Source organism: Mauremys mutica, chromosome 6 (genome assembly GCF_020497125.1).
Source record: "Mauremys mutica isolate MM-2020 ecotype Southern chromosome 6, ASM2049712v1, whole genome shotgun sequence".
NCBI lineage: Eukaryota > Metazoa > Chordata > Testudines > Geoemydidae > Mauremys > Mauremys mutica.
Genome location: NC_059077.1, coordinates 36,873,115 through 36,900,047, shown reverse-complemented (window position 1 = coordinate 36,900,047; position 26,933 = coordinate 36,873,115). Strand labels below are relative to the sequence as shown.

General features: G+C 43.5%; 1 protein-coding gene and 1 long non-coding RNA gene across 4 annotated transcripts in view; one reads left to right on the top strand and one right to left on the bottom strand.

The window, feature by feature from the left end:
* The window catches only part of ZSWIM6 (zinc finger SWIM-type containing 6), a 153,261-nt gene extending 152,413 nt beyond the window's left edge, over nucleotides 1-848 (bottom strand). The window contains exon 1 of the mRNA XM_045021802.1: nucleotides 326-848. Coding sequence (XP_044877737.1) covers nucleotides 326-848 — 523 coding nt within the window. The remainder of the gene's footprint in view (nucleotides 1-325) is intronic.
* A 344-nt stretch (nucleotides 849-1,192) lies between these two features.
* Nucleotides 1,193-26,933, top strand: part of LOC123372235 — a 61,401-nt gene continuing 35,660 nt past the window's right edge. For 2 of the 3 annotated variants that reach the window (XR_006580182.1, XR_006580180.1), the window contains exons 1-2: nucleotides 1,363-1,609; nucleotides 6,358-6,426. This is a non-coding gene — a long non-coding RNA (uncharacterized LOC123372235). The other variant, XR_006580181.1, reaches the window with a different exon arrangement.

The window sequence follows — 26,933 nt, the reverse complement described above, 5'->3', positions numbered from 1 at the left end:
GGGGGAGGGGACGGGAGAGGAAATGGCAAGGCCTGGATCCCCGGCTGGAAGTGAAGGGGTCGCTGGGGGCACGGAGGGAGCGCAGGGCTGCAGGGCCCGTGCTCCGGGGGGCGGAGGCGGCAGCTGCCTAGGAGAGCAGAGGAGAAGGGCTGGCCGGGGGTCAGGGCTCTGGGCGAGGGCAGGGATTACAGGTGGGTGACAGGCGGGCGAGGGGCCCAGGGAGCCCCGCTGGCCGGATTACAGCGGTGCTGGAGAGGGGCCGCAGCCCGGATTAGGGGGGCGCGGGGCTCCGGACAGACGGGCCGGCTCCCGGTGAGTGACTCACCGACTTGCAGGACGTTATCGACGCAGCCGCCGTCGAGCAGAGCGATGCCCCTACGGAAGGGCAGGCGGTTTTCGTCGGCGGCGGCGTCCGCGGCCCCGCCGGGCGCGGTGCTGGCAGCAGCAGCAGCAGCAGCCCCCCCGGGGGCGGCGGGGTCCTCGGCGCCGGTGTTGAAGGAGGAGTACATGCAGATCTCCCTCTCGCTGCGGGGGAAAGACCAGTACACGATCCTGCGCTGCACCGGCTCCGGGATCCGCTCGAACCGCTCCTCCACCCGCTGGAAGGGCCACTTCTCCGCCACCTTGCGAGCCGCGATGTCCAGCAGGGACTCGGGGCTCTGAGTCTTGCCGAGCGGCAGCAGCCCCAGGGCGGCAGCGGCGGCGGCCGCGGAAGAGGGTCCGGCACAGAGCACCCCGCTGCCGGGTCCGCCGCCGCCCGCCCGCTGGCCCGGCCTGCACCCCGAGCCGTAGCCAGGTCTGCAGCAGAGGCGCTTAGCGGGGGGAGGGAGCTGACCGCGCTCCGCCATGATCGCGCCGCTTCTAAGCAGACAGCGGAAGTGGCTGTACCCTATAAACGGCACCAGGAAGAGAGCGACCGACAGCCGAATGGCGGCCCCGCCCATCACCGCCATGTATGGGCAGGGGGCGGTGCCTGCTGCCTCGCCCACGGCAGGGGCGGAGCTATGCAAATCAGCGCGTACAAACATAAATAGAACGGGCCCGGCGGCCGTGTGCTCGGCTCATTAGCAGTGGGGGTGGGGACCGCAGCTGGGCGGAGCTTGCTTGCGAAAGAGGGCGGGGCCGCCTCTGGAGATGTCATATACTCGCAGGCCTGGGCGCGCCCTTCGGGTGTGCGCGTGGTGGGAAAAGGGGGTGGGGCAGGCGCCACCGCCTTCTGACACCATCTAGGGAATGGAATGTGGGGGCGGGGCCGTCGCGGCCTCAACTCGGTCACCACCGCTGGGAAAGCCGAGGGGAGCGAGAAGGACGGAGGAGGAGGAGGAGCGGCACTGAGCGCAGCAGAGAAATACGGTAATGAAAACAGAGCTGGAGCCGGGCTTCCCTACACTGAGCCCAGCCCGGTTCCCAGCGGCGGTAGCAGCCCGTCGGCCTGGCTCGTACTCGCCTGCCCAGTGCGGGGCAGCCAGCTCCGCCCGCCCGCAGCAGGGCAAGGGCAGCCCCAGCCCGCTCAGGGTAGCTGCTGCGCTGCCCTCGGTGTCGGGGGAGCCCCGAGCCGGAAAGCAAACCGGCCACCAGGTCAACCCGGAGCCCCGACCTCCAAAGGCTGGTAAGTGTGGGGGTCGCCTGCGGACCCGCCCGGGCGAGAGGCCACGTGCAGTACGGGCGGCCGAGCTGCTAGGGAAGCGCTGAGCTAGGGCCGGGACACAGGGGTGTCCGTCCCGCGCTGGGTCCGCCTGCCCAGTCTGGCGCGGGTTTGTGCTGCACGAGCAGCGCGTCTCCGTCCCGCAGCCGAGCTCGGGTCGGTGCTGGAGCAGCGAATCCGGCGTCAGCGCCGAGTTGCGGCTGGGCAGAGCCAGGGCGGGCTGAGGGGCGCTGCCCCCGGCGGGCGGACACGCTCCTCGGCTGTGCTGTGCCTTCAGGTGACGCCTGCCGGCCGCTCCCTTGGGGGAAGAGGTCGGCCGAGTGACTCCTCCTGTCCGCTGGTTACTCTGCGCACCGGATGGGACTCGATGTGGAGTCACCGGGGGGGAGGGGGAGATGCAATTAGAACCAAAGCCAGGCCGCGCTAGGCACAGGCTGCTCCGTTCGCACGGAGGCTGAACAATCCTGATTGCACGCGGCTGAGGGTGGCTGCTGGCTGAGCTCCCCGAGCGCCGGAGCATGAAGCCTTGGGACCGTGCTGCAGCCCGAGCACGAGTGCTAATTACGTGATGCGCAGCAAATCCCAGCCGGGGGCAGAGTCCTGCATTTAATTACCTTGCTTGAGACTGCGCTGTGCTTTGACCCAGATTGCTCGCTGCAGCGCTCGTTCTTACTAATGTTGAAAATACGAGACTGAACTGTGTGTTGTGACACTTAGTACTCCCCGTGAGCGCCTTGTCCCCCCTCCCCACTCCTAGCCTGCTCTGGAACTGCAGGGCCACTTGTAATACGGTCTCTGGGAGATGGCCAGGTGATGAAACTTCCGAGGCTACCTTATGTTATGGTTTAAAAGCTACACGCGCAAGCAGACAAACGGGACCAGAACATGCTGGCCTGGTTGGTAAAACCAGGTCTTAAGCCTGTTCCAAGGTTTCCCCTCTATTAGGAAAATTGTGGTAACAGGCTGCTTGTGGGTCAGTCCTTCAGTGCTCCTCAGTCTTGAGGGCCAAAGCAGAGGCAGCACCCATACAAGAAGGGGAGGGGAAACTCTCTAAAGCAGAGAAAATAACTTTAAAACAAGCCTAATTTTTAAAAGGCCTGTATTGTGCCTTGTAAGATGTTACCTGACCTTCCTCCCTTAGCTCTGGGGGACAGAGTAGCAGCCTTATGCCCTATCTGGGCAATTCTTGCCCCTTGTCACTTACTAGTGTTACTGTTATGTGTGGGTATAAATACACAAACTAAGCATAGAAGAGACTTGAATGAAAAAGCCTATTTTTTCCCCAAGTAAATTTGTTACCTACAGAATGTTCTCCTTAAAGCCACTGATAAGGACATGAAATGAATATTGCAAATACAAACAAAAGTGACCTATCTCATTTCAGTCACTCCTAAAATAACTGGTCCCCATGATGCTGCATATTACAGAAATTCTCATGTGTAGGTTGGTTTTTGAGAGGGCTGGTGGTGGTTAGGTGTACCCAAGTAGTATATGAGGTTCTTTAAAGCATTCTGGGCAGGATGAGTGGTTTTGGGGGTGAGGAGAGGATAGATGTTTCTGATTAAAGCATTTTTCTCGTTCATGGAGAAAAGAACACCTGCAACCTCACTTAAGATATTTTAATTTCAAAACAGCTAAAGAGGGAGCAAAAATGGTTTCCAGGGAAAAGAGGCGGATTGTATTTTGAGGAATGTGTGTATATTGTAGAATCAGAGACTTGACAGCAGCCTTAAATAATCTCATTTTGGAAGAGCACTCTGGTTTCTTCCTCTGAGTCCTATGGAAATCTATATTGTTCCATGACCCTTTTAGCCTAGGAGGTCAAGGTAGCAACCATTTTTCTGTCAAAATCCTGGATGCCCACTGGTGCTGATTAAGGTTAGGTTAAAGGTGTAAACCTTCACATACAGTCCATATTGGAATCAAGTTCTGGCACCCCCGGTGTGATAGGCTTGATGCCACAACCCACAGTGAGTAAATTGAATGCAGTTAAAATATTATGTTTGCCCTGGTGTTGAAAAGGAACTATAAAAATACTGGTATTAACCATCTGCTGTGGTTAATTTTTAGCAAATGGTTTAATGTGTAATGTTAATGTTGCAATTCTAATAGCATGCAATGTGAAATATATTCCACTGTTACAGTTTTGAACAGTTTATTTTAAACTACCTTCTAATCAAATCAAACAACCTTTCTGGAACAAATGTTATAACAATGCGCAAAAGCAGGCTCAGAAACTACAATTTGCTATTCACAAATAGATGGCTGATATATTTCTGCTACTAATTAGTAGATCAAAGTCTGTCCTCACCTCAGATAACTTCAGTGGGGATGCACAGGTGTAAATAAGGGCAGAATTATATCTGAAATTTATTGTACAATATTTTCATAATGTTGATGTGTAAACACTAGAGCTAATAAAAAATGAGAATTTCTCATGGAAAATTCTGAGATTTCAACTTTTTCATCCTAATCAGGATAAAGGGTCAAAATAGTGAAACTTTTCACAGAATGAAATATTGTTTAGAAATCTTCAATCAAAGCAAAACATTTGGCCACTCCTGAATTGGAACATTTATTTTTGGCTCAGTTAATCACTGAACAGCATTTGTCTGAACTGCTGTGGGTTGCCTCAGTGTAGTAGGAGGTCAGGTGCTTCATGTCTCTCTTCTCCTGTGGGGGGCAAGGCTGCCCAGTCAGACTACCACTCTCATGAGTAACTGCAGCAGCTCAACCAGAGAGCAGTGATAGAATCCTGCACATAGAGGCGAGGGGGCAGGAGGAGCATAAGATATCAGGGCAGATCAGGCAAACGCAATTAAACATTTGTTTGGTTCCACAAACAAAAATATTTTATGTTTGATTTACCTGAAGGACATTTGAAAACTGCGGAGACTGCATTTTGACATTGATTGAAAATTCCCCGATCAGCTCTAGTAAAAAAAAAAATTCTGAAATTTTTTAATTTTCAAACACAATCAGTGGAAAATAGTGACCAGATGTCCTGATTTTTTGGGTCTTTTTCTTATATAGGCTCCCATTACCCCACACCCCCATCCCAATTTTTCACACTTGCTGTCTGATCACCCTAATGGAAAATCTGAAGACATTAAGTTATGCAAGTATCTTAATGTTTGTGTACATATCAATTTTTTAATTTCTTTTGAAATGCCTTCCTTTAATTTAAAAAAAATCTATTTAGATATTGTTTAGAGCCATAGAAAAATTAACATGGCAAGAACAAATTATAGTGGCAGTAATAAGACTTCTTTAAGACAGCAGAGTCCTGTGGCACCTTATAGACTAAGGCCATGGCTACACTTGCAGATATGCTGCGCTGGGAGTTACAGCTGTGTTCGTGCAGCTGTGTAGGGAAAGCACTGGTGTGTGGCCACACTCTCAGCTACCAGTGCTGCAGTGTGTGCAGCATTTGCAGCGCTGTTGGGAGTGGTGCATTATGGGCAGCTATCCCAGCGTTCAAGTGGCAGCAACGTGCTTTTCAAAAGAGGGAGGTGGGGTGGAGTGTGACAGGGAGCGGGGGCGAGAGAGAGAGAGTGGATTTTTGGAGCCGACATTGTGTGTCAGCTCCCTGCCTTGCAAAATTTGACCATTTCCTCAACCCCTCATTCACTCAACTGCAAATAGCCTGCAGACCAGATAAGCAGCTGCTCCAATGGACTCCCTTTCTCCCCCTCCCTCGCCCCTGCTGTTTCTCTCCTCAAGCAAACACTAGCTGTAGACATTCATCCCCCTGCCTGCCTCATTCACAGCAAACAAGAGCTGTGTTTGTTTTTTAGATAAGCAGCTCCCGGAGCCCTTCGCAACAAAACAAAGAGAGGCATCATAACAAAACAAAGAGTAATTTAGTTAAAAGCATTCTGGGATATCTCCTAATACCCTGGAGGCCAATAACAGCACTGGTGTGTGGCCACACTTGACGAGCAGCGCTGCATCACCAGCGCTGTGCTCGTTATACCCCAAGCAGACCAGGTGTACAGCCAGCGCTGCAGCCAGGGAGTTGCAGCGCTGGATGTGCCTTGCAGGTGTGGACAGTTACTAAGTTGCAGTGCTGTAAAGCCTCCACCAGCGCTGCAACTCTCCAGCGTAGCCAAGCCCTAACAGACATATTGGAGCATGAGCTTTCGTGGGTGAATACCCACTTCGTTGGATGCATGCTTTGCTGCTTTTACAGATCTAGACTAACACGGCTACCCCTCTGATTCTTTAAAACAATAACTTGAGACTAAAATTAAACAGAGCTGAGGGATTGAATTAGGCCTGCATAATATATTTGTCCTGCATGGCATGTTTCAATGCTTAGCTTTTTTTTTTTAAGTTTGTAGCCCTCAGGGGCATGAAGAATATATGTTCTGAATATGACCTGAGTGTAAAGTGATCTTCCTGAGTGTGCAGACAGCATGAATCAAATACTCTAAAAGGTGTGAACCCCTCACCTCCCACTAATCTCTTTTGGATATTAACTAAAGCCTAACACCACTTTATGCATGTCATCTTAACTGTTTACCGTGTGCCCAATAAAAGTGAAACTTGGCTTTGTCTACAGAGTAAGTTTGATACCCCCTGTTTTAGACCAGTAATTTTGGCCCACTTTGGGGAAGGATCTGGTTTCACCTGTCATGATATGATCTTGTGCTAAGTGCTGTACTTTCTGCTGGGGAAATGCTGCTCCTAATAGGGTACCCATTTCCCAGGCAGGAGGCGTTAACCCTTACCTGGAAGCAGCTGATCCTATCTCATAGAGCTGGAAGGAACCCCGAAAGGTAATCGAGTCCACCCCCTGCCTTCACTAGCAGGACCAAGTACAGGTCTGTTGCAATTTACGTGCATTTAACATGCACAATTTCAATTTTACGCTGTATGGCTGGAGTCAGGGGGCGTGGCCTCAAGATTTAAAGGTCCTGGGGCACCAGCTGTGGCTGGGAGTCCCAGGGCCTTTAAATCACCCAGGGGGCTCCCAGCTGCAGAGGTGGCTGGTAACCCCTGGGGCGAACTAAAGGGCCCGAGGCTCCAGCCACCGGGAAGCCTGGTGGAGCCCTTTAAATCCCGCCCACAGCTCCGGTGACGGGGCCAGCATTTAAAGGGCTCCACCAGGCTCCCTGCCATGGCAGCCCTGGCCCAGCCACTGGAGCTGCGGGCGGGATTTAAAGGGCTTTGGGATATAATTTTGAGTATACCTGGTTTTCGCTTTACGCGATAACCGTGGAACGGAACCCCCGCGTAAGATAAGACTTGCCTGTACTGATTTTGCCCCAGATTCCTAATTGGCCCCCTCAAGGATTGAACTCACAACTCTGGTTTTAGCAGGCCCATGCTCAAACCACTGAGCTATCCCCCCAGTTGCAGAATCCCACATGTAGATTTTATCAACGCCACACTAGCAGGACTGGCTGCTACCTGATGGTTGCTCTTTTGTCCAGTCTGTTCCCTTACCATCTCTCTACCATTAATGTGTAAAGACATACTTGGCTTATGAATAGGTCAATCACTAAGAATTTTCACCTTCTAAATCAGAGGAGTCATTTTATAAAATTACATAAAGTATACACAACTCAATAAAAGCTAACACGTGCAATCACAGACTAAAAAAAATCTTCATTCAAATAAACTTAAAAGTTGCATAAATCTACAGTTTAGTCTGAGCAAGCAGTACTCCCTAAACCAATGGGGAATTTGCCTAATAATCAGCAGCATGATATGTCTCTATTTTGTTAGCCACAATACTATCTCCAGCAAATCTTCAAATCAAGAGAAACAAACTTAAATTATTTGAGAGCATCAAGAAATACATCTGGGAAACATGTATTGCTTTTTAATGTACCTGTAGAGGAAAATCTTTAGGAAATTCTTATGGGAGACAGCACAAGCATTTTGCCAAATTTTTAAAAAGCTTTGACACTTTTAGTAGAGATAAAAGCTGAAAAATAACCAACTTGTGTCTTGGGCTACAGTATAAAATTCAGAAGAGAATTTGTACCTGCTTGCTAGACACTAGTTTAATGAAACAGAAAAAACACTAAGAAATTACAATGCTAACATGTGAAATATAATTAGGTACTTGGCACATTAATATGCTGCAAATTTTTGAAACAGATTTTAAGTGATCTAGTCATAGTCAAATACATCATTCCTCTTAGCTCCCACACATGTAAACAAGATACCCTGACTTTGGTAGTGATTCCCCCTTTTCTTTATAATAGTTATCTGCTGCAACATAATCCTCTTCATGGCCGGGGGGGGGGCGGGGGGCAGAGTTGTGCAACAAACAAGTGCCACTATGAAGATTCAAAATCTGGAAGAGTGACAAAGGTGCCAGCTCCTGTTTCAAACAAAAACAATGAAATGAAGGTTATTTCAAACTAAACCTGGAAAAATTCCTAAGCCCATTTAAGAAATCCTACAAATAGTGACTTTCTCCATTTATTTTTCTATCCATCTGCCACTTAGCAGGAATAGCTACTTTTCATTATGTCCAGAAATAGCTACATATGTTGCTGCCTTTCCTTACTGGGAGGGGAGGGAAGGAGCACATGCCACATCTCTTAGAATGATGTAACAGCAGCTGTGCTCCTGACATTGTGCCTCAGGCAGCAGGTACAATTCCTTTCTCTGGGGTGGTGAATCTGTGTACCATTCCCATTGCAGCTGGTGGCTTTACAGCTACAATCTGCCTCCTGAGCATGGAATTCTTCAGCCTTGGTAGTATTGCTCCATGAAATCATTTAACCTTCACTTGAAGTAACTACTGTCTTTGGATCAAGAGATTACAGTTGTGGTGTTTGTAGAACCTTAACTGTGCATTTGTAAGTTTGAGGTTTGGTTTTTCTTCTAACACACATTTTTGAGGATATGTGGGGAGACCTTAACTGAGCATTTCCTGGGGCATTTTTGTTTGAGTTCAGGCTTTAGAAGGCCCATATTCCAAAAAGATATAGGGAGAAAAACAGGATATAGGGCAACAGCAAGTTTAAGTCCACCTTAACTAACTTTTTATAAGATTATTCAACCAAAGGCTACATCTTCATAGCAACTCAAAGTACCTTTAAAACTGTGTTCTGTAGAGTTGCGTCTGTCAGTGTTGAAGCATCTTTATAGTCTTCAAATAGTGTCACTTCCTACTAGCTGTAGCACAATCCATGACTAAATTCCTAAGGCTTTTTTAAATTAAGCCAGCAACATTACAACTGCTTTCTGTGGGCTTGTTTACACTTATCGGGGGACCAGCAATCAATGCATCAGTGGTCGATTTTAGTCTAGTGAAGACTCACTAAATCAACTGCAGATCGCTCTCCCATCAACTCCAGTACTCCACCGGATCAAAAAGAGTAGGGGGAGCCAATGGAAGAGCATCTCCTGACGGCATTGTGTAGTTTGGATCTAATAGTAGATCTAAGCTACATCGATTTGAGTTACGCTATTCACGTAACTCAAACTGCGTAGCTTAGATCGAATTTCCCCTGTAGTGTAGACAAGGTCTTTGGTGTATGTTTAATCACAAATTGTAGACAATACCAAACTGGAGGATGTACAAAACACTGAGGTTGGCAGAACCAAACTGCAAAGTGACCTGGAAAGATTAGAACAATAAGGACTAAAACCAACAAACGGGAGACTTGGGACTGATATGGAAGTCCTACATTCAGACAAAAATATAACTAAGAAGCTGCATCTAACATTAAAACAAGTTTATTTTTATCTTCTCTCTTTAAGGATTTAAGTATTAATTTTCATGTACCTAATCACCATGCTGGATACGAGGAAAGTGTGGAATTGGGAGGGCAGGTATTGAGAGAAAGATCTGTCTTCAGAAGTGATCCATAACATGAAACTTGGAGAACCTCTGCTCTAGAAAACAGTGCTGGAATTTCTGTTCTTGTCTCAAGTGGCAAGACTAAGGCCATGTCTCCATGTACAGCGCAGCAGCTGTACCGATGCACTGTACAGCACATCTGGTGAAGACTCTCCATGAAGGTAGTTTGATTTTGTTTTTATGCTGAACGGCCAAAGCTGTGTTGGCGGGAGCAGCTTGCCTGCTGACACAAGCGCTCATGTGCATATGAGCGCATATGTCAGCATAACTTATGTCGCTTGGGGGGGGGGAGGTTATTCATACCCCATAGCAACATAAGATCTGCCAGCATAGGCTGTAGTGTAGATATAGCCTAAATCCACAACTACTGAGTTCTCTGCAACTTCTTACAGGTGGCCATTCTCATACAGGGAAAACCAGTAGACCTGAAGAGAGCTCTATGTAGCTTGAAAGCTTCTTTCAAAAACAGTGATTGGTCCAATAAAAGATATTACCTCATCTACCTTGTCTAATGAGTCTTTTTCTTAAGATCCCTTGTTGGTCTCTTAACTGTGTAACGCAATAGAAAATGTTTCTCTAAGAAATTAGAAACTGAGGGGTTCAGGTCTGATATTGACCTGAACATTGTTTTGGAGGTTTTAAAATGAGCATGTGCATATTTGTCAAGTTTTATACAGCATGTGATCTTCTAAAGTAGATGGTTATAACTCATTTGAAGAGTTGAACATAGAGAAGCTTTGCTTCCTACTAGCCTTAAGTTAAACCAAATATTCTTTTGAATAAGTCTTACCAACGGTTTCTAAAGTTAAGTTTCTACACCTCTTCCCCTATATAATGCTGTCCTCGGGAGCCAAAAAATCTTACCGCGTTATAGGTGAAACCACCTTATATCAAACTTGCTTTGATCCACTGGAGTGTGCAACCCCCCCTCTTTACCGCACTATATCCAAATTCGTGTTATATCGGGTTGCGTTATATCGGGGTAGAAGTGTATTCAAAAGTGTGGGGGAGGCAACACTGAGTCAGCTCTCAAAACATGGCTTGTTACTTTAATTGAATTACAGGATGATGCCAACAAGAAATGAACTGGAGTCAGATGTTGATCTGTACAACTATTGGGAACAGAAATTTAGAATACTAAACATACTTTTCTGACCTTTCAGAGCTATCTAGAAACATTCAAAATATTTTGAGATTTCTCTCTAATTTGAGCCATGTTTTCCTGATGACATTGCCTTTTAACTGCTTTTAAATAACTCCATAGAGGTAATTCTGAGTAAGACTGGCTCTTGGATGGTAGTGAAGATACCAGTGATCCATAGTCATGTGAATCCATGATACTGTGTATTCTTCCCCACAGTAAACTAGTGCACTCTGTTTACAACTACTGAGAATGGACCATGGGCAGGTATAACTCCTTCCTTAAAAGGAGCCTAGTATTGTTAGGTTGCCCTGGTGGGGTAACCTAGCTCACTACTGCTGCTTTTACTGTAGGAAAGAGAAGTCATTGTTAAATGCAGGTAAAGTGAACATGTGCAATGAAATCAGGAAGCTGTACATATTGGAAGTGTCACCTCAACCTATTAGATCTGTTTGAGAAACTAAAATTCTTGGTTTAGTCTCATTTCTATATTCTACCTTCTATTAGAGGTTTTTTAGTTTGTTCTCTGAACATTTGCAGAAGTTCTATACTTGGCAGGAAACTGGATTTAACCTAAACTGTAAACTTGTTTTGACTTTTCCAATAGATGTATGCTTGAAAATATTACACACCCTACTTAAAGCCAAAACAAGCTTATTTTTGTTTAAAAATAAAAATTGATGAAATGTTTTGCTTTCCTAGTACCAATATGGAAAGTTTGATGTTTGTTACAAGACTTTCTATATCTTTTAAGTGTATTATCTTTCCTCCCAGGTATTTTGTCTTTAAATATATTTAATAGCTTCAGGCAGTTTCAGTTGTGATAGTATATTTGTGAAGTACTAAAAAGCTTCCTCAAAGTAATCGAATTCTTGTCAGCTATCCTCCCTGAAACATGTGACAGTGTAATCAGTGCAAGTTTGCATCTTCTTAGTCCAGTTCATGAGCTCTCCCCCTCCTTCAGTCTCTAGGGAGTACCAGTATAGAAACTTATTCTTCAGTATATACTGTGTACAGAAAGCTGTAAAATAATCTAGGAGATGCCGTTTTCTAAAGAGATTTTGTTACATGAAGCTCAAATATTGCCTAGTCAAATAAGCTATTTATCTTAATGACAATCTGTGGCAATACTCGACTAAAAACTAACGGACTAGCTTCTTGTGATATCTTGTCTATATTAACTCTTTCCCCAAAAAGGAAAAATTTCTTATAATCGCCAGCTTCCTCCCCGTAAATAACTACATTATCCCTTTAGGCTTCCTTGCATTAGACCCCACCCTATAGCTGCTGTGCTGTGGTAAGCAGCATATTTATTCTTGGCAGGAAACTTGGTGCATCTGAAGGGCATGCAAGCTTCAAACAAGTAACATCAGCCACAAAAGTCATCTGCCTGCCCAACTATTCCACTGTGGCAGAGGAGGAAAAAAAGCAACTGAGATGGACAAAATGTTAGTTAAATGAAGCGTGGGGGTGGGGAGAAAAATCAACTGTATAAATAACATTAAAGTATTAAGGCTATTGGAATCTTTCTAAATACACAATATTTATATATACTAATATATAGGTTTTGGTTAATTAAGCAAGCTTCTGCCTCAAGACTTATTGAGGTTTAGCAGGCAGTATTTACAAGAAAGTAGCTTAATTAACCAAAAAACAATGGGGAAAATTTCCTACTTCACCCTTGTCCTAAAATGTGTGGGCTCTATGCATCTGTATACTGGGAGGGGTAAGCTGATCTTGAGTTAAGCAGCTGGTGTTCCTGCTGTTTGTCACAGGGTATGTTTTTGGAAACTGGTCCATCTTTACAGGCTGTGATCTAGGAGACAGAGTGTGGGGGAAGTGAAGGGGGGGAGAGAAATGAAGGGTCAGTTTTTCTGGGACTTTCACAAAGACGTCCTTATGTTGCAAACAGAGGTAGTCAGTGAATATCGGAGTCTGAACATGAGCTGGAGGTAGGTTTTCTAAAAGTCCATTTCAACTTTAACCCCTTCCTTTCATTAAGATCTAATTCACAAATGTTCAAAGAGCCTTACAAACACTTCCTGCAGAACAAAGCTCTGGTAGGACTGCAAACAAAGTCCTCATGCCACTTCCTCCTTCCCTCCCCCACCACCATATGATAGGTCATAGCATATATTCCTCTGTCTTCAGTGTGTTTCCTGCTCTTTTCTCCCACCCTGTCTTATATGTTTTCTACCATAAACTGTCTCATTCTCCTGTGCACAATCCTTTATGGGAAGGAACTTTATGGGAAGCTTATACTATCAGTGGCTCATGTCCACCATTTCCTCCCCTCCCACATAGGACCTTGGAAACTTTGCCAGATACTTCGGAGCTAGAAGACTAAACCTACTAACCATATACAGCAGTTGGGGAACAGGAAGGTAGGGATGGGGTCCTACAGCAGTGACAATGTGAGAAACTAGCCTTCCCTGAGCTACTGGGAAAGGGGGAGGGGGATTCCTATGATAGCACTCTCCCTGGACCGTCCTTGGGGGCTCTTATCTTTCATGCCATCCTGTGCCTAGTCAGCATCTGAAGTCTGACCTGATGGAAAAGAGCATTTTTGTTCTGTTACTCACCACAAACCTGGCTGCCAGAGTCTTGTAAAGGAAATCTAGGGCTCTAGCCACACCATGATGTGGCCCTGCCCTATTCCCCACTGGAAGCGATAGTGACAAAAGGTTCCCTTCTCATCCCAGAAAGGCAACAGCAGGGGCCCTCCTCCCCTGGGAATCAGGGGCAGTAAGAGGGTGTTCCCTTTACCCACTGGAGAGGTAGGGGTTGCGGCAGGGGTTTTACCAGTACTTAACTCAACAGCCAGTCCAGCTGCTTGAATCCCAGCAGAGGGCTCTGTATGGCAGGAAGACAGAAGTGCAGTGAATCCAGTTAATCCTGTCCAAGCAAATGGAATTGTCTGCTGGGTTAACAGACTCTTGCTGGCTGCTAAAGAGTGGAGGGTCCTTGCTATTTTGTGGTTCCTCAGTCTGCTGAGAGGGAGCGGAGTGTCACTCCACTACACTAAGTTTAACTTCTTCCTAGTTAATAGCCCCAGTATCTACTTCTGCTCAGTGCTTAGCTTCATGTTACTGTTTGTGGCAAACTTGATTCTTTATGGTTTCAGCATTGCCCAGGTGGTTCTGAATAGCAGCAGTGAGACCTGGGAAGACATGGGTCAGTTTTCACTCTGCTATACCTCACCAGAGTTCTGAGCAGCAGTACAGGAACTAGAGCTTCTTGTGTGCAAACTGAAGGACAACACTGCATGAGCTTGTACCCTGCCCCTAGCTGGACAGTTCTTTGCAAACAAGTGCTAGACATCTGACTTGTTTTTTTAAATCCTTATTCTCCAGCAGTTATTGGCTCTGTCCTTCCTACTAACTATAGGTGAGTGAATTTTTGTCCCTTTGATTTTTAAAAAGGGAATGGAAAAGGAGGAGTAGAAGAACAGAGGAAGAGGATGACGAGGCTAGCAAGGGTGGAAGTACAGTTTAGTGCATAAAGCCAATCCTTTTCCACTCCACATGGCACTTGCTACAAGAGAATGAGGGTCCACCCTAAATTAGTTCCAATATCTGGAAAATTCTCCTCCTAGAACTGTTCTTATGCTCTAGGAAGTCAGTTCCTTACACGCCATCCCACCCCATGCAAATGATGCTGTAGTGATAGCTGTGTGTCAGCCACCTCAGCTGCTGAAAGGGAAGATGGGGGATCCTCCCCATTGATTTGCAGTCTCTTGTGTTATCTGTGATGAACTCTGTGGGAAACAAAAAGCTAGTGCCGCCTCAGGTGGAGCATTTTCTAAAAGGAATGGAGTTCTCATTTACAAACTACCAGGATTGAAACTGCAACCTGGTGACTTATTACCAACACTTAAAAGAAATGGAGAATCATTTTAAAAGAAATGTGGGATCTGTCTAAACTGCATTACTGTCATCCAAGGTGGTTTTATTTGATACTATTTACAAAACAGGGATTATAACCATGGCAACACTTATATCATGACATGCCACTAGCAGTTCCCTATATAGTGTAAGAGTGAAACTCGTGTACAGGACAGCAAGTAGTGAGAATATTGCCTTTTTTAAGGAGAGATCAGGATGACCATAAAGCTTAGCATTTTGCTTTCTCTGAAGGTACTAAACCTGCCTTTCTTCAACCTAGTCTTCCAATAGTAACACCACAAGTCTTTTGTTTACACAGTTCATATCTTGCTGAGCAGAGTTGTAAGAAGGTAAATTTATATAGAATTGTGCCCTGATTTTGTGAGGTGGTCAGATACCACTAGTGGGCAGCATGACAAATATAGTGTTTGGGAGTAACAAAATACTAATCTTCAGCCACAACTATAATGCAAACATTCAGAATAAAAATGGATTTTCTCAACAAAAATATTGATTGATTTTAAAAAACTGAAGAGTTTAGTTCTTTTCTGCAAACATGAGCTCAGCACAATGTAATTCCCTGGCATGAGAAGTTATGGTCTAACAGAATTACTAGAAAGCTGTGGGTAATAGCATATTCATTCATGTCTATCCACAAGTCATTTTTTAAAGGGAAACAGTCAACTTAAACACATGCTTTTCTGTGAAAATCTTACAGGCTATAGCAAACACTGAATAGAAATATTTCCTAATTAGTATTTAATTATACAACACTTAGTGAAACTAAAAGTTAAGTTTCCCCAGAAGTTGAGTTTTCCCCTTGTATGTGAGCCCTGCATGCAACAAAGAGAAACATGTTAGTATAAAATAAACTACACAAGTTGTTAGGGAAACCTGGGCAAGTGTAGAACTACTTTTAACTTTTAGAAGTTGACTAGATTTAAAGTTGTGCCCCATGAACAGCTGCTTGATACACTGACCATTTCTCCTTGCCTTCAATCAACATTTCAGGGCAGCACACCAGCCTGTTGATAGAATTACTTCTTTCTGAGAGTCAGGACTAGAGATGACAATCACTACTACACAGCATCGCTTATCTCCTTTGTGAAAGCTCAGGACTGAGAGCAAAGAGGAGTCCTTGCAATTCTGCCAGATACTTGCTTTGTCACTTAAATGTCTCTGTGCCTCAATTTCCCTATCTATGGATGCTAAACCATTGTGCTATTGCACCTCAAATAATTAGTTTACACAGATAGGGCATTATGCTGCTTTCCCAGGAAAGCAAGATGGCAGAAAACCCTCATGTGAAGGTGGACAAAGAAAGGGAGTTTTGTAGGATGTTATCACCACCTCTGCATAGGTCTTGCTTGTTTCTCACCAGGAATCCCTCAGGGTTAATGACAAATGCCAGTGTGCAGGGCCCCATGCTGGATATAGGCTTGCTGGCCTCATCCAGAAGAGGGAATGGTGCATCAGATGAGCAGTTCGCTGACTTGCATATCACTTAAGGAAAGAATTGCCTTTCTGCACCTTTTCATGTGGGAGGGAAATATGGGTTTAGGCCCTGATCCTTTGAGGTGCCCAGTGCTCTCCCCTTAATATGTCAGTAGGAGCAGAGGGTATGCAGCACTTCATAGAATTGGGATTTGTAAAGTGTTTTGCAATCCTTCAGTATCAAAGGGACTAAGATAACAAATAGTAATATTTTACTACTGTGTGTAGCATCCCAATTCCCTCCAGCTGTGTATTGAAAACTAGGGGGAAAAAGCCTTTAGTAATTACCTGAAATTTTCCTTCCTGTGCCTAGATCCATTACAATGGGTTTTCCAGCCTCTTTGCTGCTTGGGGCCAGAATCACACTGGCAACAGGGCAGTGCCTGCTCCCTGATGGCTCTGAGGTCTGTTTGAACCAGTCCTGAATGATCTGTGCAAAAGGAATTGTTTAACATTGTATTGTTGGGAACTTTATGGGAAGGAATGTGAAACTATGTATAAAAAAAGTAAGAAGTTGGGAAGCATCTGAGTGAGATCAGCATTGCGAATAAGGGGAGAATTTTTTTGAGATATCTCTGTTAATCTTTAAGCCCAGATGAACATTCTTTACTTGTAAGGTGGAAAGTCAGGTGGTAAAGACTGAAATTGGTGGCTGGTGTCCATACAATCCAAGTCACCTGTGGCAACATTTTGGAAAATGTTTTATAATAAATGATCTCTTGTGGTGAGTGTGATAGCAAATAGAGTGCCAGAATGCTGTGTAATGCCAAGGTACCAGTTGTCATGTGCTGTGGGAAATAAGTCTTCAGATAAAGTCCTTGGTGCAACTCTACAAAGTTGGAACTAATTTAAGAATGGTAATTTGGTTGAATAGTGTTATGCAATTTGCCTGTAGGACCTACATGTACTAGAAAAGCACTAAATGGTTTCCCAACTTATTTTAAATTTCATGCATAATTGTGCACTCCTTTAAACTAGTTCCCAACAATAAGTGTTATACAACTCCTTGTATAAAAATAAATAAATTCAAGGCTGGTTCAGACAAGCTCTAGAATCACTATTGAGGCCTCCATAGAAAGGCATAAGTTTTTGACCATACTCACTACTCTTCTCATCCCGCACCAACTAATAAGTCAGTGTTGAAAACAGAACCAAGACTCTTGGGCCCAGGCCTGCCTGCCCCTCTGCCATATCAAGACTTTCGCTACACCTGGAGCTAAGTGCATCTCTTCCTCCTTTTCCCAGTGAGACGTGAGGAGAAGCACTAGTATGCAGGGAATAATTGATTTGGCTGGTTATGAAGGAGACAGTCCTTTTCTGCTTAGCTGCTGCCATACTGAGCCTTCCTCTATGCTAGGCAGCTTTGTTATCCTTGACCAGGGATTCCTCTGCTGCCACTCCCTTTCCTTAACATTAGGTGGCCAGTACACCTCTACCTCGATATAACGCTGTCCTCAGGAGCCTAAAAATCTTACTGCGTTATAGGTGAAACCGAGTTATATTGAACTTGCTTTGATCTACCGGAGTGCGCAGCCCCTCCCTTCTTCCCCCCCCTCCCCCCCGGAGCACTGCTTTACCACATTATATCCAAATTCGTGTTATATTGGGTTGCATTATATCAGGATAGAGGTATTTTAAGACTGCTCCTTTCTCCTCAAAGGAAACAAAAAGTAACAGGATCAAAAAAAGCCACTATGAGTAAAAGGCAGAGGCAAAAGGCATCCTTTAAAACTTTGAAGTCAAATCCTACTGAGGAAAACAGAAAGGAGCATAAACTCTGACACATCAAAGGTAAAAGTATAATTAGGCAGGCCACAAAAGAATGAAGAGCAAAAGCTTTTGGAACAAACTGATAAAATAAATAGAAACAAGTCACCAGGACTAGATGGTATTTACCCAAGAGTTCTGAAGGAACTCCAATATGAAATTGCAGAACTAACAACTCTGGTATGTTGCTTAAAATCAGCCTCTGTACTAGGTGACTGGAGGATAGCCAATGTAATGCCAATTTTTAAAAAAGGCATCAGAGGTGATTCTGGCAATTACAGGCCGGTAAGCCTAACTTCAGTATCAGGCAAATTGGTTGAACCTAATAAAGAACAGACACAGAGATGAACATGGTTTGTTGGGGGAAGAGTCAACATGGCTTTCATAAAGGGAAATCATGCCTTGCCAGTCTATTAGAATTCTTTGAGGTTGTCAACAAGCATGTGGACAACAGTGATCCAGTGGATAGTGTACCTGGACTTTGTCACAGGGCTTCAGAAAGTCCATCATCAAGGGCTCTTAAGCAAAGTAAGCTGTCATGGGATAGAGGGAAGGTCCTCAAGGATCAGAAACTGGTTAAAAGATAGGAAACAAAGGGTAGGAATAAGTGGTCAGTTTTTAGAATGGAGAGAGGTAAGGGGAAAGAGGTAAATAGCAGTGTCCAGCCCCCAAGGATCTGTCCTGGAACTAGTTATGAATCTGTTGAACAGTAATGATCTGGAAAAGGGGGACAAACTGTGAGGTAGCAAAGTTTGCAGATGATACAAAATTACTCAAGATAGTTGAAAGCTCACTAAAGAGTTATAAAGGGCTCTCATCAAATTGGGTGACTAGGTAACAAAATGACAGATGAAAGTCAACATCGATAAATGCAAAGTAATGCATTTTGGCAGACATAATCCCCACTATACGTACTAAATGATGGCGAGCTACATTGGCTGTTGCCACTCAAGAAAGGGATCCTGGAGTCATTGTGGATAGTTCTCTGAAAAATCTGCTTAATGTGCAGTGTCAGTCAAAAAAGCGAACAGAATTAGGAAACGGCTAGATAAGACAGAACATATATTGCCAGTATATAAATACACCTTGAATACTGCATGCCATTCTGGTTGCTCAATCCCAAAAAATCTTAGAATTGGAAAAGTTACAGAGAAGGGAGCAAAAATGATTAGAGGTATAAAACAGCTTTCATATGATGAGAGATTAAAAAGACGGACTGTCAGCATGGAAGAGAGATGACTAAGGGGGTGGAATAAGATAAAGGTCTATAAAATAAATGGTGTGGAGAAAGTGAATAGGGAAGAGTTACTTACCCCTTCACATAACACAAGAACGGGCCTTGACTAATGAGGTGAATAGATAGCAGGTTTAAAATAAACTGAAGGAAGTACTTATTCACGCAACGCACAGTCAACTTGTGGAACTCATTGCCAGGGAGTGTTGTAAAGGCCAAAAGTATAACTGGGTTCAAAAGAATTAGATAAGTTCATGAAGGATAGGTCCACTGAGGTCCATTAGCCAAGGTGGTCAGGGATGCAACCCCATGCTCTGGGTGTCCCTAAGCCTCTCACTTCCTGATGCAGGGACTAGACAACGGGGGGCTTGATAATTGCCCTGTTCTGTTCATTCCCTCTCAAGCATATGGTATTGGAAGACAGGATACTGGGCTAGATGGACCATTGATCTAACCAAGTATGGTGGTTTTCATGATAAACTCTGTGTCCCAGTGGTATGGTACTCAGAAATGGAGGAGACAGTGTGGGGAATCTACTCGTGTCTTTTTCTTTAAGAATTTTCTCAAGCATAAACAAAGAGGGAAGCACCACCTCCTGGCAAGCTGAAGAAAACTGACTTTTGCTAAGAATGCTTGTAATTTAGTTAGCAAGGGTATTTTGATGGTATAGCCGTGTTAAACTGGTGTAAAGTCTTTAGAATATACCTGTCCTCTAGCACAATCTGGTCCATTCCAAAGACAAAATATTTGTCATTCAGATGTATTTTTGGTGCCCTGGGGTAAGACGACATCTCTGGCAAGGATGATTTTCCTGAATTGAGAGCAGGGGGGACTCCATCAGAGACGGGGAAATTATCCCAAATTTACCTCCAATGTGGTGGCAGAACTTTAAACTCCCAAAAGCTCTCTGTCCACCCTGTTTTCCCACCCCAATTAGTGTTTTACTGCTGCCCCTGACTAGAGGCTTCTTTCACTACCCTCTCTTGAGAGAACTTCCTTCTTCCCCCTTTGAGGCTGCTGCTGCAGCTTCCCTTTCCCAGCCTTGCACTCCTTCCTCTCCCCCCGTGCCCATCCATATCATCCTGTCCTAGTTTAGATAAATACTTTATTTTACCAAAAAAAGGCCTCCCAGCCCTCACGAAGAGGGAAGTATGAATGATTGTAAGGGGACCCTGACTGACTGTTTGCATTAGGTTCCAGATGTGTTTGAATCAGTTCTGATAACATCCTTCCCCTTGAGGCCATTTTATTTAGGCCCAGAAATAAAGTACAGAACTAAGTACAGTTATTTGCATTTCTGTACACAGCATATTCATTGTTTGTATATGCAGCATGTTTGTGTACAGCTTCATTTACATATAAGAGGTGAGGTATTTCTTCTGCATGCTTTGTATTATACTGCTTACTATATTTGCTGCTACAGTAGGTAGATAAATAGTGTCTTCTGTGTTGGGTAAAAATATGGTAACACTTGTATTATTTAGCATACCAATCATGTAACTTTAATTGAGGGTCAGCCAACCCGACTGCCAGATTTAAAAATGGATATTGATTATGGAGAATCACTTTTAAGGACTACATTCATTGCTGGTGTAAGAAGGACTTACCAGAATTGCACCCTCTTACAGCAGTGAATTTGGCCAAGGTATGAAGTGAGATGTGACTTCCCACCACTTAGCAAAAGAATATTTAAACTGAGTTGAATCCAGATGCTATACTGAAATTACAAAGCAGAAAATGAGTAATTGTGTAGGTTTGCCCAGCCACCTCTCCATTTTGAGAATTAAAATGATTAAAATTCACACAGTTGAACCCAAATGAGAGCAACAGCATTTTTAACTTTATCTATGGCAAAATGAATCTTGAAGAAATGGCAAAAATATTAGTGTATCCCTCTTCCATAAGGATCCAAAATGACATTGGTCTTAACTTGAGGACAATGCCTTTTTCCTGTAAATTGGAGTTGTACCTGGCAGCTATTCAAGGGCCAGTCCTGTTGAAATACAGGTACTGTTTCCTGTGTGTATTAGCTATCTGAAAGGGGAGGGATGAGGATGGGACCATGAATGAGCAGTTGCAGAGGAAAGCACAAGTTGTGTCCATTAGAAATAAGGGCAGAGCTGATGCTGCAGCCTGTGCTGCCTGGGAGACCCTCGGAAAAAGGTTGGCTGAGGTAGGCAGAGTTACTCACGGGGGAACACCAATTGAAGCATTGCCCATGGTTTAAAACCCACAATCTGGGTTATAATCAATAGCTGCTGGGAATAACAAAACAAGAAATAATTACCACTGTGCCAAAAACCTTCACAGGGCACAATTTTTACATTTTCTACTTATATTGCCTAAAGTATCAGAGTGGGATAAACCCTTGATAAATAAAACTTCCAACTTTAAACTCTGCAGTAATTAATAATAAAAAAGGCTGACCACAACCTACGGCCAGGTAAGCCTGCTGTTCCCAAAATTTGGGGGATGAAGCCATAGGTGCATCTGCTTCTACCAGCCCTGACTTATGTGAGTAGTCTTGACTCACGTGGGTACAGTACTTCCACTAAAGTGAATGGAACTGTTGTGTGAGTAAGCGCTACATGTCTGAGTAAGGGCTTGTAAGACTGGGCCTTAAATAAAGTGCTGTCTAAAACAAAATAGATACCAGGTTTGGGGTTTTTTCCCCCCTCTCAAACCTTTCTCTTAATCGCTGCATGGAAGTGAATGGAGTGTCATCAGTACATATACTGATGGGACAGAATGGAAACTAAGTTGTATGGCAAAGCCCTTGGGAATTCAGTAGCAGCTCCAGACAGCTGCAAGAGGGCCTGTCACCCTCTGCACCTGACCAGGTCCAGCAGCTTCCACTCCACTCAGGAGCTTGCACCACGTGTGAAAGAGCTTCTGAATGGTCTTTAAGAACCTACATCCTGTGCTCGCCAACAACAATTCCAGCAGACCCAAGAGGATAAGTCCATGAGAGGATAAGTGTCAGGCCTGTCATTTCACCTTTTTCCCCTTTCCTTTAGGTCACCTTCACAGTACAGTCTCTGCATGGCATCTAATATACTAAATTTTTAAGTGACCTCTGAACTTTTTCCCTCTTGGTAGTTAATCCTTCCTTCTTCCCATCCAACCTCTTTACTACCCAGCCTTCCTTTTCTTGTCCACCATGTCTCCTTTCTCTCTCTGATTTTTTTCCTTCTGACTTAGTCCTAAAACTCATTCCTTCCCCAGAGGTCTCCTTTCACTCACTCCTATTTCAATCCAAAATAACCCATAAGAAAAGATAATCTATCCACCCTGTTAAGAGATGTGCATAACAATTTAAGCAACAGCATGTTGCAATCTTGTCCTCACCTTCCCTCCTTCTACTTGTTTTGGCTCGTATCTGTTTAGACTGGAAGTTCTTCAGTCACGGACCATGATCATTAATCTATAAAGCACCAAGCACACCTTACATTCAATATAAATACCTAAACACATCCCCTTCTCTTTCTAGGGTATACTGATATTAGAGAAGAAATACTGCTATAGAGAAAAATGACTTTCCCTATTTCTTTTAATTTTAATATTAAACACAGGCTTCCTGTATGCCAAATACTTCAGACTTAAGCTAAACTAATTCTACTGGTAAACTAAGGACCATATATGTCCCTCTATGTGCACATGGAACCTGATGTCCTGGGGCTATATCTCCATCTGCTGGCAAAGATCCCACTACCCTCAAAAATTGTGCGTTCTGATCAGGGGCAGTACAATACATGCCCCAATGAAAGTTGTTAATGTGGATATGGAGCAGTATGCGTCCCCAAGGTTGCTACAAAATTGCCACGATAAAAGAAACTGAGCTTTACTGAAAAAAGTGACACGACAGGAAAATAATGTTCCTGGGAACATAGGCACTGTCATGCTAGAGCCAACCAGTTGTCCATTTATCCCAGTATTCTGTCTGTGATAGTGGCCAGTACCAGTTACATTATAGGAACGTGCAAGGAGCCTGCCCGTAAGGGAAGTTCTCCCATCAGTTAGTGGATAGCTTTGGCCCAGTAGCATAGAGGTTTTATATCTTTTTATATTCTATATCCTGCTAATTAACTGCATGTTCTCCTCTAATAGTCTTGTCTTTTTTTAAATCCAACTAAGCTTTTTGCTTTTGTGACATTTGTAGGAGTGAGTTCCACAGCTTTTTTTTTTAAATGTAGCATGTATTTCCTTTCATGGGGTTTAAGTGTTGCCTCTCAGTTTAATTGAATAGCCCCTTAATGTTGTATTATGAAACAGTAAATAGGAGGGTTTATCCCATTTATATGTGTACCTCTATCATGTTGTCTTATTAGTCTCCTCTTTAAATACACCTCTACCTCAATATAATGCTGTCCTCGGGAGCCCAAAAATCTTACCGCGTTATAGGTGAAACCGCATTATATTGAACTTGCTTTCATCCACCGGAGTGCGCAGCCCTGCCCTCACGGAGCACTGCTTTACCATGTTATATCTGAATTTGTGTTATATCGTGTTGCATTATAACGGGGTAGAGGTGTTTTCAATTTCTCTTCATAAGTCTATTAAAACTAATAATTTCTATTTCTACTATGCTCTGTCTTTTTTAAAAGATAGGATAAGTATTGCTGAGCACAGTATACTAGGTGAGAGCATTCTTAGAGCAAAGTTTAAAAACTTTCTATACTCTGATTAGACCCCACTGCTAGCTTTTAACTAGATTCTTGCTTTTCTGTAAAGACTAATTTGTTCTCAAGCTGTGCCAATTCAAAATAGTACCAGCAGAAATCAAGCTGTAATGATGACTACACTGAAAGCTGCTAGAGGTTTAGAATCTTAAAGTGTGTAGTATTTATATTCATTTTTAAAATATCAATTAAATTAAAAATGCCATGGGCAAGATAGGAAATAGTAAATAAAATGGACATTTTAATGCTTATTAAAATCACTTAAATTTCTCTACAATTTGTTAAAAACTACCATAAAAGAAATCATTCCAGGCTGCAAGATTGTAAGGATTAATTTTTCCATTATTGATAGCACTGTCTTTCTGCCTCTGAACACAACCAATGTGTGTGCATGCATAGAATTCTGTATGGCTGTATTCATGGTTACTAACATTTAGCAACACAAACATATACCTTTGAATCAACTGAATAACTGAACATATTCAAATAGCTTAGTTTGAAAATGTAATTTTCTTCTTTTGAATAAGCAGTTTTGTTATGGTGCTAAATCAGTCAGTTTAACAAAGGGCAGTCTGTTGATGAATTATGTATGTTATCTGCATTTTCTGCCTGCTGATAATTAACAGGTATCATGGCACCTTCTACCAGCTTCCTGTAATTATGGGCCACATATCAAATACAGACTTGTGTAATGTTTCCCCCTCCTCAAAGTGGTCTTGTATTTTATTTAGAGCTTACAGCATTTGAAAATTTTCCATTTCTCTCTTGATTCCAGGCTATTTTACCACATAATCTCTCCAACAATGGTGAATTAATAAGATTTCTTCAATGTTAGTTTCACAGTCATTCAGACTTTGTGTTATAGATTGTGTGCTTAAATCAAATTTAATAAGGATACATTTCCAGTGGTATCAGAGTATCTTTTAATTGTTTAAGAGCTAAGCTACTGTGTGGAAACAAGATGTATATATTTAATGACATCTACTTTAATCATTGCAGTGTTGTTCAGGTATTGACAGGTTAAAAACCTAATGTCTCATGGAGCAAATTGAACAGCTATTTCCTTGGTGGTGGTACATACTTAATTGAGGCTAACTAAAACATATCAAGGAAACATTAATTGGGTTGTTCCACAGCTGTACTCATTACTGATTAAAGTTAAGCACTACTGGATATTTTAGCACGATTCAGATTGGGTTTGCCTAGAATTTAGTATTACACACTCTGGAAGTAAATTCAATTTGCAGAGAATAATTCTAACATCTCTAATAAAGGTATAATTGAGTACTTTGAGTATTGAAGGTGCTGTAGTGTGTGTGTTGTCTTTAAATATCTGAATGTGCATATTTTAATCTAAGAACTTGAATCAAGTAGAGAATGCAGCTGATTTTTTGTAAGGTTGTGGCATGGACACTCGACAAGGATTTGCTATAGTGGATCAGACCAGTATCTCATCTCTGACAGGACCAGAGGAAGGTGCAGAAAAATAAACCCCAAACCAGGAGAAAACAGGTGTGGATAGGGAAAATACCTTCTTAGCCTCCATCACTTTAATCTTCATTTGGCAACATCTGTAGTGAGAAATCAGAGCTAGGATCTGACATCTATTTAGCCCTAGATTGATCACCATTAAACAGCATGGTATTAGGTAAAGTGAACACTAATACTGCCCCAATAAAGCAACAGTTATTACTTTTCATCATCATTAACTAAGTCAGTTTCCAAGGTGACATCTCAGCAATTGTACTGCTATTCTGGTTCCCACCTAATTGGAATGTACCGTTAAAATATTTTATAGTTATACAGCACCTTTCACCCAAAAGCACTTCATGTATTATAGAAAGATATCACCATGGAACTATGATCATCTGAGTGGATGGCAGCAGCCAATCAGCATTCAAGATGTGGTACTGCAGCGGTAAAGGAAATTTGATATTCGGTCACCAGGGTAGACACCTACTCTTACTAATAAGATCATGGGCTCTTCAATGGACTGAAACAACGTAACTTCAATACAGGGAAAGCAACATGATCCCTTTTATCAGGCATGGTGTTTGGCAGGGACCTTTGGAAGTAGGGCCTGGCCAGTTTGGAGTAATTCAGAGAGCTAAGGAAATGAGTGTAATTAAGTGAGGCATGCCCAGTGCAGATGTACATACAGTAAAGATAAAGGTGCTTAAGAGAGTTGGTATCATTGGTAATACATGAAGTCTGATTGTTTTCCAAAGCCTTTAATTCAATCAAAGCATAACTAATATTTATAGGGACACTCAAAGGTACGTCTCTGAGGGATATTTCCCTGCTAATTTTTGTCTCTCCCTCCCAGCCTTTAGGCCCTAGACCAGTTTTATTTTTGTTTGGGGTGCTGAAAATAATTTTCCTGGTAATTTTACTAACGTTTACCATGATTCAGTTTCCACACAAGCATTCTTCTAGTCCAAAGGCCACTTGATGTTGATTATACCCAAAATACAAATATAAACATATACAGGTTGAATCTATACCTAGCAAACCAGTTACAAGTATAAGCCAAAATACAACTGGATCAGCCCAGGAGATACCTTCCCATCATGGCACAACTCTAGAGGGGTAAAGGAAAGCTCTGACAAAAGCCCAGTCTTAGAGTATTCTCTGTACTAGACAAATGATGCCATTGCTGGCTATTGGACCTTAGCTAAAGCAAGATGAGGCAGTTTAGCACCCTGCTGTCTCTTGAAGGCTTTTTCTTATTTCGCTTTGCTATATTTCTCCCTAACTACTGAAGTTAGCATTTCTTTGTAAGAAGTTGAACCCAATTTACTGTACCTGGTACCCAGTCAACTGTTTTCTTTATATCTGTTAGCCCAAACCTTAAATAAGATAATGCTATGCTAATATATCAGGGGTGGCCAACCTGAGCCTGAAAAGGAGCCAGAATTTACCAAAGTACATTGCCAAAGAGCCACAATAATACGTCAGCAGCCCCCACATCAGCTTCCCACTCCCAGTGCCTCCCGCTCACTGGCAGCCCCACTGATCAATGTCTCTCTCTCCCACCGCGCACCTCCTGATCAGCTGTTTCGTGGTGTGCAGGACACTCTGGGGGGGGGGAGGAGCGAGGGCAGGCTCAGGAGAGGGGGTGGGAAGGGGTGGAGTGAGGGTAGAGCCTGTGGCAGAGCTAGAGATTGAGCAGTGAGCACCCCCTAGCACATTGGAAAGTTGGCACCTGTAGCTCCGGCCCCAGAGTTGGTGCCTATACAAGGAGCTACATATTGATGTCTG